Source organism: Solea senegalensis, linkage group LG19 (assembly GCF_019176455.1).
Source record: "Solea senegalensis isolate Sse05_10M linkage group LG19, IFAPA_SoseM_1, whole genome shotgun sequence".
NCBI classification, from domain to species: Eukaryota; Metazoa; Chordata; class Actinopteri; order Pleuronectiformes; family Soleidae; genus Solea; species Solea senegalensis.
In genome coordinates, this window is record NC_058038.1 from 20571588 (window position 1) to 20589797 (window position 18210).

The following is an 18210-nucleotide window of genomic DNA, read 5'->3' on the forward strand; positions in this document are numbered from 1 at the left end:
GCTAACTCAGGATTAATCGCATTGATGTCATAGTTAACTCAGGATTAGGTGTTCATGCTCTTCTTGGAGTGTTTGTGTTACTTGTGACAGTCAGGGGAGTTTGGTATGAACAATGCAGATGAAGGAAGCAGCCAATCACATGTTTTTGTGAGGGAACCTCCTCTCTGCTGGTCTCGTTTTGTCCTTCCAGCTCAGATTAGATCCCGGTTTCCTGTCCAGTTGTTTGGTTCAAGGCCCCTGAAATGTGTTTCCTGTATCGGATAAGATTAGCTGAGCCTACACACACACACTCACACTCACACTGGAGGACAGACAGTAATGGAGACACAAAGAGCTTGAAGGGAACGGTTTCATGTCAAAAACATGAAAGATGAAAAGACTTCTCATGAAAAACACGGCCTTCATCGAAGTGACGGTCAGTTCAGATGATCTCAGCGAGGCTCACACACACACCAGAGAAAAGTTTGAAAGTAACCGTCAGTGAAGGGGTGAAGGAGGGATGTGACATGAGAGGGTGAAGGTGAAAGTAGGAGTCAATGAGCACACGGAAAATCAAAAGCACCATAAATTGACCGATGGTGTGTGTGCGTGTATGTGCGTGTGTGTGTGTGTGTGCATGTGTGTGTGTGTGTATGAGTGAATGATTGTCCATCTCTGCACAGGTCTTCCCCGTCCTTCATCCTATGTCAGCTGAGGTTGAATGTCCAGATATGTCCCACACTCATGTAGAGGAGAGGTGATGAAGAAGGAGCAGCAGAGGACAGTCCTCCCACATGTTCCACTCGTTTTTTCAGCTCTTGCTGCTGAGGGATATCTCGTTTCATGCATGTTTGCCTCACTGCTGTTAGAGGCTGGTTAGTACAAGTCCCAGCAGCAGCAGCAGCAGCAGCAGCAGCAGCAGCAGCAGCAGCAGCAGCAGCAGCAGCTTCAAACTCTCTGTACAGAGAATGTTAGACTCCAGGGTCAGAAGAAGAACAGGTCTCATTATGGACGTGTCTCACTCGCTCACTTCAGCCATGTGTGAAGGAAGACAGGTTTCTGCTGTGAGGCACACACACACACACAGTGAGCAGCGTGTGTGTGTGTGTGTGTGTGTGTGTGTGTGGCCTGCAGCGTGGCTGAGCTGAGATTTGTTTTCAATCTGTATCGTTGACCTAACATGACCGCCCTTTGGCTTTGTCAATCAAAAGCAGGAGGTGTGGAAATAATCCTTAGTGTTGCACACACACAAACACACACATACACATACACAGACACACACACACACTCAAAGACACACACACTTGTGTTTGTATGTGAGGAGCACGCGTCTGAAAAATCCTCAGCATCGAGTCAGACATCAACTAAAGACTGTCTTACTTTTAGAGGTGAATCCAATAATCATCAGAGGTGATGAACGCAGGTCCAGACAGAATGTTCACACCCTGTTTGACCTTTCACCCTGACCAGCCCCGCCCTCATCTACATAACTGCTTTGATCCTGAATGATTATCTTGTCTCCTGGGAGATTCACACATGAGGGCAGGTCCTTGTAATGTGTTGCTTGGCCTCAGGGGGACAGCATTCACTTGGGTTAATCCCACTAATCCCTCGGGTTTCAAACTGACTGAGGACGGTAGAGGGAAGAGAGAAGACGAGTGACAGGGAGGGAGAAAAGATGAAGAGATGGTGAGAGGCAGAGTCAGTTATTGGATCCGTCTGATTAAAGACACACAACCACAAGTATAACTGAGCTAATTCCCTGTGGAGTGCAGTGGGAAAAACCATGTCCATGTGCACTGATATGCATGTGTAGTAAATGTGTAGTAAATGTGTAGTAAATGTGTAGTAAATGTGTAGTAAATGTGTAGCATGTGGTGTCACAGCAGAGAAGTGTTCATGCACTTTGATCGACACATTTGACACTCACACATTCACATTAACTCCACAGCTGCACATTCAAACAGTTACTTCTACTGAGTCGCCCTCTGGTGGTCATTCAATCCATCATTACATCCACATTGGTCCTATAGGGAGAACTGGAAGACCACGTCCACTGTTTATAAACCGTCTGTCTGTACCCATCAGTTATTATTATTTTTATCATTATTATTATTGTCATCATGATAATAATCATGCAGTTATTATTACTAGTAGTATTGTTATCATTATTATTATTATTATTATTGTTGTTATTGTTGTTGTTATTAATATTAGGGCCCGAGTCATGAACAGCAGGGGCCTAAACGGCTCCTGGCACAAATTTGTGTGAGGAACCTGTCGTTACCCTTCAGATTATTATAATTATTATTATTATTACTATTATTATTATTATTATTATTATTATTATTATTATTATATCCGTGGCTTTGAGCTCATTTTTGCATAAAAACTCTTCAGGTCTGCCGAAAATGCGATATCGGCATAGTTCCTGGACCCGTTCGTTGCTCAAGGGCTCTATAGCGCCCCCTGAGGTGAAACTTGGATCAGCACACCAAGATTAATTTGCACCGAATTTCGCAGGGAAGATGTTATAACCCAAGACTCATCTGAGCGTGTTTAAGTCTTTTAATAAAGTAACAATTAAGTCGAGAACGAGCGCTCCCACAGACCCGAGCGCTTCTGTTGTCGTATGTTTTGGGACTTGCTGACATCTTTCTCTCCTTTGTATATTCATGTTAATATCATGCACTTTTATTTCAGTGCATCTGTACCACACTGTATCAGCGGAGATGCCTGATAAAGTTCTATTAGCTTTTTTTGATTCTCATAGACGACATCACAGCAGCCTCTTTACAGTTCTTCAGCTTCACTCACTTCAAAGCACAGTTCATTCTTTGTACTTAATCCAAAAATTCTAACACCACAATTAACATTTTCAACGTAAATTGAAAGGTTTGAGACGTATGTACTTGTGTACTGGGTTAGTGTGTGTGTGTGTGTGTGCAGATGACATGTCTGTAGTAAGCTGTGAAGAAATGGAATAAAAGGTCACACAGGACTCAGGTTTGGTGGAGATACGACTGTTCAAAACCAGTCTTGACATAACTTGACATAACTTGACATAAGTTATCTACAAGTTGAGCAGCCCTTTAGTTTGTATGTATTATCGAGGTGCCTTCATCAAACACACACACACGCACGCATGCACGCACACACACACGCACACACACACGCGCGCACACACACACAGTTTGGTGATGACTAAACTTAGGGTGAGGAAGAGAAGATAAGGGAGATTGTTGTTATTGTTGATAAGGGAGAGCCAGAAAGATGAAGAAATAACTCATGTTATCAACAGACGAGTCATAAACCTACTTCTGTGTGTGTGTGTGTGTGTATGCGCGTGTGCGTGTGTGTGTATGTGCGTGTGCGTGTGTGTGTGTGCGTGTGTGTGCACAGACCCAGTAACTCTGTTAATTATTGGCAAGTCAGTTACCACATATGACCACTAGGACACGCCAGAGCACCATTCTCATGCCTGATACCATTATTTGAAAAGATTGACTGACATGAAAATAAAACCCAACAACAAGTTTTTGTTGCCTATTTTCAGACATTTGAATTGTGTCCATCTGTCCTTAAACACTCTCACTGGTTGGTTCATATGTGTCCTTGTGTGTTGGTGTCCAGCGTCTGGACTGAGTGCAACAGTCAGCCAGTCCTTCTTGTCCTTCTTGTCCTAGCAGCTCCTGGAGAAACAGCCAGTGTAACTCCTCCCTCTGTCTTTCATTTGCTGCTTCATGGCGACGCTCGTCTGCTCGGGTCTGAGTTCTATAAGCCGAAGCTTTTCTTCTATCAAACGTCTTATTTTGCAGCGAGAGAAATGTCTTTGTGCTTCTTTCTCAATGAAGCGCTGGTAACGTTAGCACGACGGAGGCTTTTGTGTTTTCTTAAGTCTTGCACTGCGAGGGGGCGTGTCTGTGTGAAGTGAGAGTCTTCATCACATGGTCTGAATAATGAAGACTAAGGAAGAATCTCCAGGTCAGGGGTCAGCTAACGCGTTAAAGGTCACCTAAAGACGTGGACATACTTTCTTTTTCCGTTTCTCACACAGGGTTACAGTAAAAAAAACAACAAAACACAGAATATTTGACTGTTGACAGAAATATGATGTATATGTTGTTCAATTCTTACTATTCCTTCAATATTTTCCTTTTTTGGGCTTTTGTAATCCACAGCTAACCCAGGTGCAGCAGAGTTCACTAGTGAACTCATAGATTTAGGTGATGCACATTCTGGAACAATCACAGAAAACAATGCAGAAAAGTATTCTTATTATTAGTGTACAGTAGGGTTGAGCTGATTGGCTGGCCGACATCACGACCAGCGTGATGCCACGCCCCCACCCTGTCAGACACAAAGCTATGGCGCGTGTCACGGGAAACACACAGCCGTCATCAAGACGAGAACGCCGCTGATGTAAATGCAGACGGTTTATTATTATTATGGCGTTTGCTTTGTCCTCAGTTTGTGGAAGACATGCTGTGATGTGCCTCCACTGAGTTGGAATAAGCAGGTACTGCATGGAGTCTTCTCTTATGGAAATACCATCTGTAATGGAGTGGCAGACATGTCTCCAGTCTTGACATCATGTCACTGTGGTTGCACAACTATGCACATCAACGAGAAACTGTTGATGTGTTGGTGTGTGTTGTTGTACGCAGATTTGTAGATGACGAGTTTTAGATAGTAAGTTATAATCAGTGTGTTTGTCATGTCTGGTTTTTAGGGAAACACGATGCCTGCGTTAGTCACTGCACGAGCCTTAACACGTTACTCTAGCAGCACAAAGTAAGTCCATTAGAAGAAAATGTGACGGCTGATGGTAAACCCTTATTTTGAAAGGGTTTATTATGTGGATGATTGAGAGATAAAATAAGAAACTGCAGCTCTCACATTCACTCTGTGGAAGGACGGTGCAGCCACAACATACTGTATATATATGTATATATATATATATATATACATATATATATATATATATATATATATGTATATATAATCAGTAATCAGACTGTGGTAACATAGTCCAGTAGTGATGTGCAGTTACCACATATCACCACTGATGGCGCTGGTCTGAGTGCAACCAGTTAGCCACTCCTTCTTCTCATACCAGCTCCTGTCTTTGGTGTTTTATGGCGACGTTCGGCCGCTCAGCTCCGACTTATATAAGACGAAGCTTTTCTTCTATCAAACGGCAGTGATAGAAAGTTGTTTGTACTTTTTATCCTGAATTTGAAACTCAGGATGCTGAATGTCACAGCGATACATATGTGTATATATACACATATATATATATACATATATGTATATATATATGTGTATATATACACATATATATATATATATATATATATATACATATATGTATATATATGTATATATGTGTATACACATATATATGTATACACATATATATGTGTATACATATAGAGAAAGAGAGTATATAGATATATCATAAAAGTTATCTCACAGTATATTGTTATTGTTGAGCCAGCAGAAGTTTTAACCAGGAAACAGTTTCCCCCACAGGTCAGGAAATGCATCATCCTCTGACACACTGATACACACTCACACACACTGGCACACACTGCCACGCCCCTTCACACACACACACACACACACACACACACAGGCAGTGAAAGGACATCCTGCCCAGTTGTATACATGTGTCACTGCTGACTGCAGGCGCTCCACACCAGGTAAAACCGCTCTCTCCTTCCTGTGTCAGTCCCTGTAAATGTGTTGTGTGTCAGTCAGACAGACACTTGTGTTGTGTGTCAGTCAGACAGACACTTGTGTTGTGTGTTAGTCAGACAGACACTTGTGTTGTGTGTTATTTTTTCAGAGCTAAACATGTGAAAACTCGTTTCCTAGCTTGTCAGCTGTGCAGGCATGTACAGAGAAATGAAATGGTTATTGGAAATATGAGCAGTGACCGTGTGACAGAAAATAACCCTGTCATATTTATTGTGGAAATGAAAGTGAGATCAATGATAACATAAGTGTAGGGTTAGTTTATTGGTTTATTGTCATATGTTGGCAGAGTTGAAAAGGAAAACACTAAGGTTGCTGTTCATGTGTCATGCATGATCTACAGTCACTATGACGACACTGAGCGCGAGCAGTCAAGTGGGTTTTCCTCCAGGAGGCTCTCAGTTTAGCATTTGGCTAGTTGTTACCATGTTGAGTTAGAACCTTTTGTCACCATTCTTCTTCTATCTCTGGCAGCAGTGACTTTGTTGCCATATTCATTTTTTAGCTCGAGTCCTGACAAATCGAGCAACTTTCTGACCAAACTTTCTGACTTTCTCTGGCCAAGTAGAAAGTCAGAAAGTTGTGCTGCACAGGTGAGCAGCATCTGGCTAACTACATGAAAGGTTGTGGGTTCGATTCCAGGCTCTGCTCGTCTACATGCCAATGTGTCCTTGGGCAAGACACTTGCACACAGCGTGTGAATGGGTATGAATGGGTGCGCGTGTGTGTGTGCGCGTGCGCGTGTGCATGTGTGTGCGTGTGCGTGTGCGTGTATGTACTCTACACCAGGAAAAGTTTCTACTCAAAACACCAGGCAGTTGTGTGAGCAATAACAACATCATCAACAACAACAACGACGACAACAACATCATCATCAACAACGACGACAACAACATCATCATCATCAACAACCATCTACAACAACATCATCATCATCAACAAGCATTACAACAACATCATCATCAATACAATCATCACAACAACAACATCATCATCAACTACAACAACATCAACAACAACAACAAGATCATCAACAACAACATCATCATCAGCAGCAGCAACATCATCATCATCATCATCATCATCATCAACAACATCATCATCAACAACGCGGCCAACATCATCAACAAACATCATCATCATCATCAACGTCATCAACAACATCATCATCAACAACATCATCATCAACGCCATCAACAACATCATCATCATCAATAACAAACATCATCAACAACAACATCAACAACAAGATCATCGAACAACAAATGATTTAGAACAACAACATCATCAACAACAACAACAACAACATCATCATCAACAACGCCATCATCATCAAAAACATCATCATCATCAACAACATCATCATCGTCAACAACAACAAATATCATCAACATCATCAACAACAAGATCATCAACAACAAGATCATCAACAACAATGACGCATAACAACACAACATCATCATCAACAACATCATCATCATCAACAACAACGCCATCATCATCAGTAACATCATCATCAACAACATCATCATCAACAACATCATCATCAACAACAACAACATCAAATAACATAACAACATCATCATCAACAACATCATCATCAACGACTTAGCAACAAATATCATCAACATCATCATCATCATCAACAACAAAAACATCATCAACAACAACATCATCATCAACGACAACACCAACAGTCGCACAGTGTATGGACTCCTTTTACTGTTCGATGTAGAGGAGAGTGTGTAGTTCTGTTAGCTGTACTATGACGTAGTTGTGTAGCTTCACACTACACACTGTAACTACACACTACTACACACTGTAACTACACACTACACACAGTGACTTCACACTACTACACACTGTAACTTCATACTACACACTGTAACTTCACACTACTACACACTGTAACTTCATACTAGCACACTGTAATTCACACTACTACAATACTGTAAATCACACTACACACTGTAACTTTCACACCACTACACACCGTAACTTCATACTACTACACACTGTAACCACACTACTACACACTGTAACTTCATACCACACACTGTAACTTCACACTACTGAATCCTCACACTACACACTGTAACTTGTACACACTGTACACTGTTCACACTACTACTCACCACACACCCTGTAACTTCATACTACTACACACCAAAATCTCACACTACTACACACTGTAACTTCATGCACCACTGCACACTGTAGCTTCACACTACTACACACTGTAACTTCATACTACTACACACTGTCATACTACTACACACTGTAGCTCTCACACTACACACAGGGACTTCACACTACTACACACTAGCTTCACACTACACACTGTAACTTCACACTACTACACACTGTAACTTCATACCACTACACACTGTAACTTCATACCACTACACACTACACACTGTAACTTCATACTACTACACACTGTAACTTCATACTACTACACACTGTAGCTTCACACTACACACAGTGACTTCACACTACTACACACTAGCTTCACACTACACACTGTAACTTCACACTACACACTGTAGCTTCACACTACACACTGTTTTCTCAGCTACATTCAGTGCCGTTTGCTCAGTGGTAGGGCGAGTCGTCTTTCAACTCGAAGGTTCAATTCCCGGCTCCGCTAGTCTACATGCCGTTGTGTCCTTGGGCAAGACACTTGCCGGCGGCGTGTGTGGACTGTAGTTTACACGAGCAGCTGTGAGTGGTCATCAAGACTACCAAAGACTTCACACACAGTGGGCTGTATGTCGAGGGTCACAGGAAGTCTACCTTCACTTTGAGAGAACATGTGCTAAAGTACCAACCACCATGTTAGCATGTGCATATGTTTCATCCTGAGCTCCTCTAAAATAATAGATATTTGCATATGTTCTTATTTTGTGGCTTTTAAGAGCACAGTCAACTCTTAGATCTTGAATCCAGTACCGGTGGAGTCACGTGACCTTCTAGTCCTGTGAACTGGTGCAATAATGTAACAGCACGGACAGATCGTCATATCTTATTTAAAATGCTGATGAAAAACAGCACGAATGAGGTTTTTAAACTCTGAGCTCCTCTGTGATGAAACTGGCACAATTAGAAGCTGCAGTGAGTGTGATGTGGCAGCTCCTCACTGATTGGCCGGGCAGCCACTTCCTGTGGAAGGAAGTCTGCTCTTCTTTCAATATTATTTTTGAAATACCTCAGCTTCACACCAGAGGCCACGCACTCATAAAGTGACCAAGGTGTTAACACCTGTCTCCCTGTGTGTCTGCAACCAAAGTATAAAAATAGAAAATAACTAAAAGGTTATTTTTTTATCCCTCCATCCATTATCTACTGCTTTATCCTATGGTCAATTTAGAGTGACTAATCTACCTTTATCCCCACATTGCATGTTTTTGGACAGTGGGAGGAAGCCGTGGAAAACCTGTGGCTTTAATTTAATTTAATGGGTCAAACATGTTGGAGTTGAGGTGAATTCCTTCTTTTTACTCATTTTACATCATTTCACCTCGGTGCCGTGGTGGATCAGTGGTTAGCACTGTTGCGTCACGGCAGGAATGTGGTGGGTTCGATGCCCTCTCTGTGTGGAGTTTGCATGTTCTCCCTGTGTCTGCAATGTCGGTTGTTTAATGAAAGTAAAGATCCTTTCTATTTCCATTACTTATTATTTATGTTTTATCCTTTTTTAAAAAACATTTACACTTTAACAAATTTACACTTTGGCGTCTTTATTTTATTACATTTTCTTATTATTTTCTGCTTATTTGTGCAGCACCAGTCAAATAATAGCTTTTGAGATTATGTGATGCTAATAGGTTAAAATCTCATATCTTATGTTTTAGAGATGAGCTGATACGGTACTTGGCATCAGTATTGATCTGATACTGGTCAAAATCAGAGAGAAATAAAAAATGAAATATATTAATATTCAGCATTTTCCTGAGTCGTATTTGATCTTTACGGGAAAGGAATATTTGTTACGCTGTTGGAGAATCAGCACAAATGTGTCGTTAATTCATCGTTTAATTGGTGTAAAATGATTCTGTTGGACTGATATTGGTATTGGTAGATACTCAAGGTTGTGATATCAGTATCAGTATCGGACACGCAAAAGTGATAGCGAGCCATCCCGACTGTTTTTTAGTTAATAAAAAATACAGTTTTAAAAAGTCTTTTAAAAACACTGTTGACTTGTGGTCACTAAAAAGAGGTCGTTTGTAGATTTTAGTAAAGAAATTGACGCTGTAGAGCTGCAGTTAGTGTGTGTGGCAGTGCTACTGTATATGTCCACCTCTATCCCACATTGACTGGCAGCTCAGCCACTTCCTGTGGAGGGAGGGAGGGAGGGGTGATCTCCTCCTCCTCTCTAGGATTAGTGAAAGCTGCTTGGGCCATTTGCATGTGAATCGTTCCTGGAGCTTCTTTTAGCAGCCACACACCCCCTCCCTCCCTCCCTCCCTCCCTCCCTCCCTCCCTCTCGCTCTCTCTCGCTCGAGACATCAGGGAGAGGGACAGAGGCGGTCAGAGAGGGAAAGAGAGAGTGCAGGACCATCACTGCAGATAAACTTTGCAGAAAGAGAAGTTAAGGCAACAGATAAACTCGTTCCACTCGGTCTTTCAGAGAAGTCTTCACTGACCAATCAGGGAGTCGCACAGCTGGCTCCTGTGGATGAGAGGAGGTAGGATTTTTTTGTTTCTCTCCTTCTCCATGGGTGCAGTGGGGTACGCTCAGTCTTCAGGGTGAACAATGAGGGCTGACAGGAATGGTCCACTTTGGCGGTCAGAATGGGGGTTGGGGGGGCTGTTAGGCCTCAGCTGGTTTGTTACTGTTGAATCTCAGTTGCTACTGCCGTGTGAAAGTGACGTTCACTGAAAGTGCTGGAACTTCTGCTTTGTTTTGAACCCCGTGACCGCTGCAGTGTGTGTGTGTGTGTGTGTGTGTGTGTTTCTGTTCTCACTTATTCCAGTTTCCATATTTGGCCGTGTGCAAGTGCATGGTTTTCATGTGGGGCTTTAGAACAGGTGCACTGACTGTAATGTTGTAAACTGCTGCAGAGCCTCTTTTCTGCCTCACTGCAAAACACAGCACATTTCACCCCTTGGCTCATGTCCCAAAACTCCCTCCCTAATCTGATTGGTTGACATCTCAGAGCATGTGTTGAGAAGGGTTACACCCATTTACCCTGATTTACTGTAATCATGGCTGTAGCCAAGGCAACAATGCTGTCCCGTGGCTGTACCAAGTGAAGACAAACTAAGCTGCTCGGGAGTGTGTTACGTGTAACGTGTTACGTGTAACGTGTTACCTGTAACGTGTTACATGTAACGTGTTACGTGTAACGTGTTACACGATGATGCTAAAGATGCTAAATAGGAAAAAACCTCTTGAAGCTCAGCTTCAACTGTTCTCTATGGGACGACACAGAATGTCCACGGTGATTGTACGAACGTGGCAATGACGTCACTTCCACGGAAGCTCAGCTTCTCTCTGTGGACGGGTGCGGACGCTGGGCTTCTGCGTGGTGATTGGAGGAACTGTCTGAAAGGCGGAGCCACGTTTTTATTGACAGTGTTGCAGAAATGTAGTGGAGCCATTTCTGCCTCATTTTGTGAGGGAAGTGTGTGGTTGTGTGTTATTTGCTCGGCAATGCAGCCCATTTTCATCTGTACACTGTAAATAAGTTTAACATAATGATCACAGTTGTTTGTTTGAAGAATTGAAATAAAGACAGTTCAAAACACCCGAGTGCTGGACCTAAGGAAAGAGAATTTACAAGCTGTTTCAGGATTGATTAGCTGAAATAAAATTCTCCTGGACAGGAAGTACTGAAAGAAAGACGTTTAAATGCAACGAGGCCTTAACGAGGGATTAAACATTGACGCAGAATATTGATGGATACACACATCTCTAATATTGTGTTTACATCACACATCAATGAACCGACGGGCAAGAGAGTTCAGTTGACGACAATCCACACGGAAACAGAACGATCTTTTTCTTCTTCGTTTGAACTCGGTTTTCTCCAGTTTGAATGTGTTGAATGTGTTAAATGTAATAATATGTAATAATAACAATAATAATAATAATAAAATGACTCCTGCAATACCGTCATCGATGTACCAGGTCAAATATCAATATTCTAATAACAAATGAAGGAGCTCTCATGTAAACTTGAGCAGCGCTGCTCAAATCAGTGAAGAACAGGGAGTTTACGGCAGGAAGATGGCGGGGAAATGTACGTTAAGTGATGATATGTATATGTACACATATATTATATACATCTATGTATACATATATGTGTACATATTTATACTTTTCCACATGGTGCTGTATATTTTAATAAACATAAATGAATAAATTAAGTTAACATTTAAAATGTGAAAATAATAACATTATATATAAATATCAAAGTATTGTTCATTCATCAACACTCTGCAGGTGGCGTTTATGAGGCTTAAGCACCAACAGGAGATACGTGATGTGACCATAAATCGGAAATGAAGTGTTGGACAATATTGACATATCGAGTATCGGTAAAAAAGCCAATATCGAACATCCCTACTTGCCATATATTGATTATTAATATTATTGGTATCGTGCATTGTACCGTGTGATTTCCAGCCGTGACTAACACATGAGTGATACACACATCACTCAGCCAGGATGGGTGTGGAAGGTGCTGCTGCTGCTGCTGCTGCTGCTGCTGCTGCTGCTGCTGCTGCTGCTGCTTCTGCTGCTGCTGCTGCTGCTGCTGCTGCTGCTGCTGCTGCTGCTGCTGCTGCTGCTGCTTCTGCTGCTGCTGCTGCTGCTGCTGCTGCTGCTGCTGCTGTGCTGGTGCTGCTGCTGCTGCTGCTGCTTCTGCTGCTGCTGCTGCTGCTGCTGCTGCTGCTTCTCTAGATGGTGTGATGGTGTTTGTAGTCAAAGTTCAGCCACTGCAGAAGTTAACACAGTACTGCTGCTTTGATTTTAATTCATTCATTCATTCATTCATTCATTGTCTACTGCTTTATCCTCCACATGAGGGTCGTGGGGTGAAAGGTGGGGTACACCCTGTCCTCACTCACTCACACGTTAACTCCCATCTTCAGTTTAGAGGGTCCACTTAAGCTCTGGGGAGAACATGAAACTCCACACCAGGACCTCGGTTGAACCAGGTCAACTAACCACAAAACACTTGCTGCATCACAGAGACCGTGTCGGTCTGCGCTGAACTGTCCCCACTGTGAGGATTAGTTCTGTTCCAATGCTTTAACAGATAGATATTTATAGCTGATTAAACCATGTGGACTGACACAAGCAATCAGCCTCTCCCTCACTCTCACCCTCTCTCTCTCTCTCTCTCTCTCTCTCTCTCTCACTCTGTCTCTCTGTCATGTCATAAACATACTGGTGTGTGTGTGTGGGAGACAGGCTTGAGTTCCTCATGAAAGAATACAAATACAAATGATGGTGAAGACAAAGTGTGGATGCTACACTGACGCTAACCCGCAGTCTCAGGCTCGTGTGCATGCGCTCGGCGAAACTTTGTTTATGTTGAACGAGGACGAAGATGTTGAAGTTAGACAACGAGGTGATCGTGAGCAGAGAGCAACACAAACTGTCCACATGGACAAAGTGTGTGTGTGTGTGTGTGTGTGTGAGTGTGTGTGTGTGTGTGTGTGTGTGTGTGTGTGAGAGAGCTCCTCACTGATCGTCGTCTCTTTCTCCAAACACAGAAACAGCTGCAGAGCCGGAGACAGAGCCCCTCGCCCTGATGGAGGAGAGAGAGGAGGAGGAGAAGGAGAGGAGCATCATGGGACAAGAGCCAAAAGACGAGGGCAAGAGTGGAGAGCAGCCAAGAGAGGAGAACGTTGTGGATGTGTGTGTGGTGGTCCAGGAGGAGGAGGAAGTGGAAAATGGAGAGATGAAGAAAGAAGAGCAGATGAAGGTGGAGCTGGAGGCAGAGTTTTATCAGTGTGTGCCAGGTCAGCAGGTGAGCTTCATCCGAGGCAAGGACCTGTTCGGCTACGTGGGCATCGAGGCAGTGCTGGAGCAGATGAAGAGGAAGACGATGAAGGCTGGCTTTGAGTTCAACATCATGGTGGTCGGTGAGTGTAGACATAAGGCGCTCCCTCTTACCCTTACCTTAAGCACCACAACTACATTCCTAATCCTAACCCTTAACCTAAACCTGATTTTAACCCTATCCCTTAAACCAAGCCTTAAAAAGGCCTCACGCCACACACATTCACAGAGATACTCATGCTTAGCTTAACTAAACAACACTTATCACGACGTGTAAAATAATAGTATGTTATATAATAAAGGTAAATAAATGCTTTTCTAGTCTTCATCACTCAAAGCTGCTTCAAACCTTTAATTGTGCAAAGCTAACATTGCAGGCTAATGCTATCAGCTTTGCGTGCGTGTGTGCGTGCGTGTGTGCGTGTGTGTGTGTGTGTGTGTGCGTGTGTGTGTGCGTGTGTGTGCGTGTGTGTGCGTGTGCGTGCGTGTGTGTGTGTGCGTGCGTGCGTGTGTGTGTGTGTGCGTGTGTGTGTGTGCGTGTGCGTGTGTGTGTGTGTGTGTGTGTGCGCGTGTGTGTGTGCGCGTGTGTGCGTGCGTGCATGCATGTGTGTGTGTGTTTGCTCATTTTGGAAGAGGAAGTGTGATTTTATGGAGGAAGTGGTTTTACTCTTTCCTGCCACACACACACACACACACACACACACGACACATTATGGACCTTTTTGACAGTTTGACAGAAAACAGGAAGTTATTTTTATGTTGTATATTGTTATTAGTATGAGTGTTTTTACAGATACACTAATGATACAGTTTAGTGTAGTGATGGGAATTCCAGCTCTTTCAGCTCCCGAGTGGCTCCTCAGATTTTTTGTTACTTAAATTAATTTATTCCCAAATTAGGTGTAAAATGAATAACTAATGTAAAAAAACATAAAATATAACAGATGTTGTGAAAAAACACAAAATCAACTAAACATCATTCAACAAAATATAAATTAAAATGTGCAAAACAAAAAGAAAAAGCAGCATACAGGTGAGGTTTTAGTGAAGATTGGCATCCTAAAAAAACAATGGCCTCAGCTTTGAAGGGTTGATCCTGTTTCTCCTTTCTGTTCTAATCTGCCCTGTTTGGGAGAAGATTCTTTCTGAGGGGACAGATGTTGCTACTATCACATGTGAAAGATGTTGTCCTGCCGTCACTCGGACGTTGTCCTGTCGTCACTCGGACGTTGTCCTGGTGCAGTTTGGTACATCAGCAAGATACGTCGCGTGATGTTGCACCGGTGCAAGGACAACAAGCGACGTCATCAAACAGACAACAACAGACTATGGCACGCCGTTTGACATTTAATAGCAAGACTGGATGTGTTTTACAGATATCTGTCATTTAATTCTTCCTCGTCAAAAAGAACATTGCAGATATCAACAATTACACTCTGGATATCTGGACACACACACACACACACACACACACACACACAGAGCTGATGAACACCATCATATTGTATGTGTTTGCAGGTCAGAGCGGTTTGGGGAAGTCCACACTCATCAACACTCTGTTCAAGTCCAAAGTCAGCCGGAGGTCTTGCATGCCCAACCACACTGAGGAGATCTCCAAGACAGTGAAGCTGCACTCAGTCAGCCACGGTGCGTCCACACACACACACACACACACACACACAGAGGTTTGTGGTATGTGGACAGAGTAAAGTCTGGATCATCTCCAGACATGTGTCTGCTCTCTGTCGTCCTCTGTCTCTGCATGTGCTCTGGTCAGTGTGAAGAGCGAATGACTGATGAGGTGACAGAAGACCAGGTCTCATGACCAGGAGTCCCGAGTGCACCTGAGACAAAAAACTCAAATATCTACATACTGTAAAAAAAGATCAAATCAAAGACAACCCTCGAGAGACGAGGCTCACCCAAACCAGTCAGTGTCTCACCTCCTCAGGTGAAGCCGTCTCACTGCCCGACCAGCGATCCTTGCAGCACTCACACAAATATTCAGTCACATTTAAATTGCACTTGTTGTCAACAATCATTGTTACACTGACGTTGGTGACATGAGGTCACATTAGTGATTAATGTGTGGAGTTCATTATTGAAAATGTTTCCAAAGAAAATCTCAGGCCAGAGACATGAAGAACCAGTTTCTCTCTCTGTCCCTCCTGGTCTCTGGTCTCTGGTCTCTGCGTCCTCGACTGCACAGATTCTTGTCTTTAGACTAAAACACGGGAAAAAACATGAAACACTGCAGAAATAAAACCCTGGTGTTGTGTGACTCGGCTATTGAACATTGAACTTCACAGTAAAACACGCCTAAATATGGTCACGACTCAAGAGCAAAAACTGCAGGTTTCTTCTCTCCTGTTCTTCTTCAGGACGCGTCTGAGCACAGTCTCACTGACACCGTTAGAGGACGTCTCTTCATGTCCAGTGACGCGTCTGAGTACAGTCTCACTGACACCGTTAGAGGACGTCTCTTCATGTCCAGTGACGCGTCTGAGTACAGTCTCACTGACACCGTTAGAGGACGTCTCTTCATGTCCAGTAACGCGTCTGAACACAGTCTCACTGACACCGTTAGAGGACGTCTCTTCATGTCCAGTGACGCGTCTGAGTACAGTCTCACTGACACCGTTAGAGGACGTCTCTTCATGTCCAGTGACGCGTCTGAGTACAGTCTCACTGACACCGTTAGAGGACGTCTCTTCATGTCCAGTAACGCGTCTGAACACAGTCTCACTGACACCGTTAGAGGATGTCTCTTCATGTCCAGTATTCACACACTGCAGCTGATACACAGCCTCTCTTATTATTGTGCTGCTCTCACAATAAGAGCAATAAGTCACAACAATATGCAGGTGACAGAGATATTGTCTCAATAAGAAAACATCTGCACATTTCGAGTCAAAGGTCTCGTCTTTAAATGAATATGAAGAGTGAGTTGTTGTTCTAGACCTCACATCTATTTTCTCTGTTCATGAAGTGAAGGTGGTGTGATGAGGATGTGCGTCTTCCCTCCACATGACAACGGTGTCAGAATGAAACTGGACCTCAGATGTGTTTTCCTCTTTTAAACCACAGCTGACGCTACATTATTTGAGGGGTTTTCACGTTGAACACCGCGGCCTCAGGGACAAACAGAGACGCGAGGTCTCTTCATCTCTGAGTCTCTGGCAAAGACCTCGGAAACTTCCCTAAAGCTTGAAATGTGGAGTTAGACACTGACATCTGCACTGACTAACTTCTTACTGTCTATAAATCCTCAGGAAATGCAGTTAGACAACTGTGACCCTGTGTGTGTGTGTGTGTGTGTGTGTGTGTGTGTGTGTTACATTACACGTCACTTAGCGGTCACTTTGATCCAAAGCGACTTACAATGGAACTGAGTACAATCAGTTTGTCACATTAGGGACAAGTGCTGCATCTACAGTTTGGATTCCACAGTTGCTCTAAGTGGACGAGAACTACAAGGACTGTGTTTGACGTCCACGAGGAGCATGGACACGACTCTCACTGTGATTGTCCAAAGACTAGAAGTCTGGAGTCTCCTCTCCAACAACCTGGCACGAGCGCTTCCCTTGAGACTGCGTTGTGCATACCCGTGGAGCGGCTTCAGATTTCTGCATGTGTGGACCTGTCTGCGGTCCACTTCAGTCCGCTTCAGTCCAGTGTCACGCGCATGTGTACTCAACCTCACATCCCACTGTGTTCGGGGTGATTTCTGATGTTCTTCATGCACACGGTTGTACATTTGTGGGTACCAATAGACCTCAAGTGAGTTTCCATGGTTACCCACAAGATCGTGGAAAGCCTTAACCCAGTTTAGTTTGGAGAAATATGGACAAACCATGAGTGAGGAGGAGCTCACAAAGCACTGTTCACACTGCTTTAATGATGAAGATCAGTGTTGATAATAAATCACTGTGGAGCTCTTTAATGCATCTTAAAGATGGATTCTTGTTCTGAGGCTGGGTTTGACACGTTTTAGACCTGGACCCTGAATGCATCATCAGGAGTGATTTGAGACCGCCCTCTGACCAGTGTAGTTTCACACTCAGTGCTTATACTGTACGTTCACTTATTTTTAGACACCACCACAATATCAACTCTGGCTGTCACGAGACTTCTTTGTCTAATGCTGGAAATCGTATTTCACTGCACTGATTCACTCTCTGTCACTTATCGCCCTTGTGGGCGGAGTCATCGCTGCACGGCTGCATGACACTGCGGTGACTTTGTTTGACACACACACACAAATGAGTGACTAGTGACTTGTGAAGCAGTTGTTTTCAGTGTAACTGGATCACTAGAATCAGGTCATTAAAAACATCAGTACTTCCTGCATGACCGGAGTCACTGGACTGAAACACAGCAGCAGGGTCTGTGATGCCGGTCGCTGCTCGTGATCATCCAGAATGCAGCAGCTCGACTGGTCTTCAACTCACCAA

General features: G+C 43.4%; 1 protein-coding gene across 4 annotated transcripts in view; it reads left to right on the forward strand.

The window, feature by feature from the left end:
• The window catches only part of sept12 (septin 12), a 45905-nt gene that overhangs the window by 15300 nt on the left and 12395 nt on the right, over positions 1–18210 (forward strand). The window contains exons 1-3 of one of the 4 annotated variants that reach the window (XM_044050679.1): positions 5605–5684; positions 13468–13839; positions 15275–15403. In XM_044050679.1, coding sequence (XP_043906614.1) covers positions 13506–13839; positions 15275–15403 — 463 coding nt within the window. In that variant the 5' untranslated portion in view covers positions 5605–5684; positions 13468–13505. Of the gene's footprint in view, positions 1–5604; positions 5685–10226; positions 10431–13160; positions 13323–13467; positions 13840–15274; positions 15404–18210 lie in introns of those variants that run through there. The other 3 variants (XM_044050678.1, XM_044050677.1, XM_044050676.1) reach the window with 3 other exon arrangements.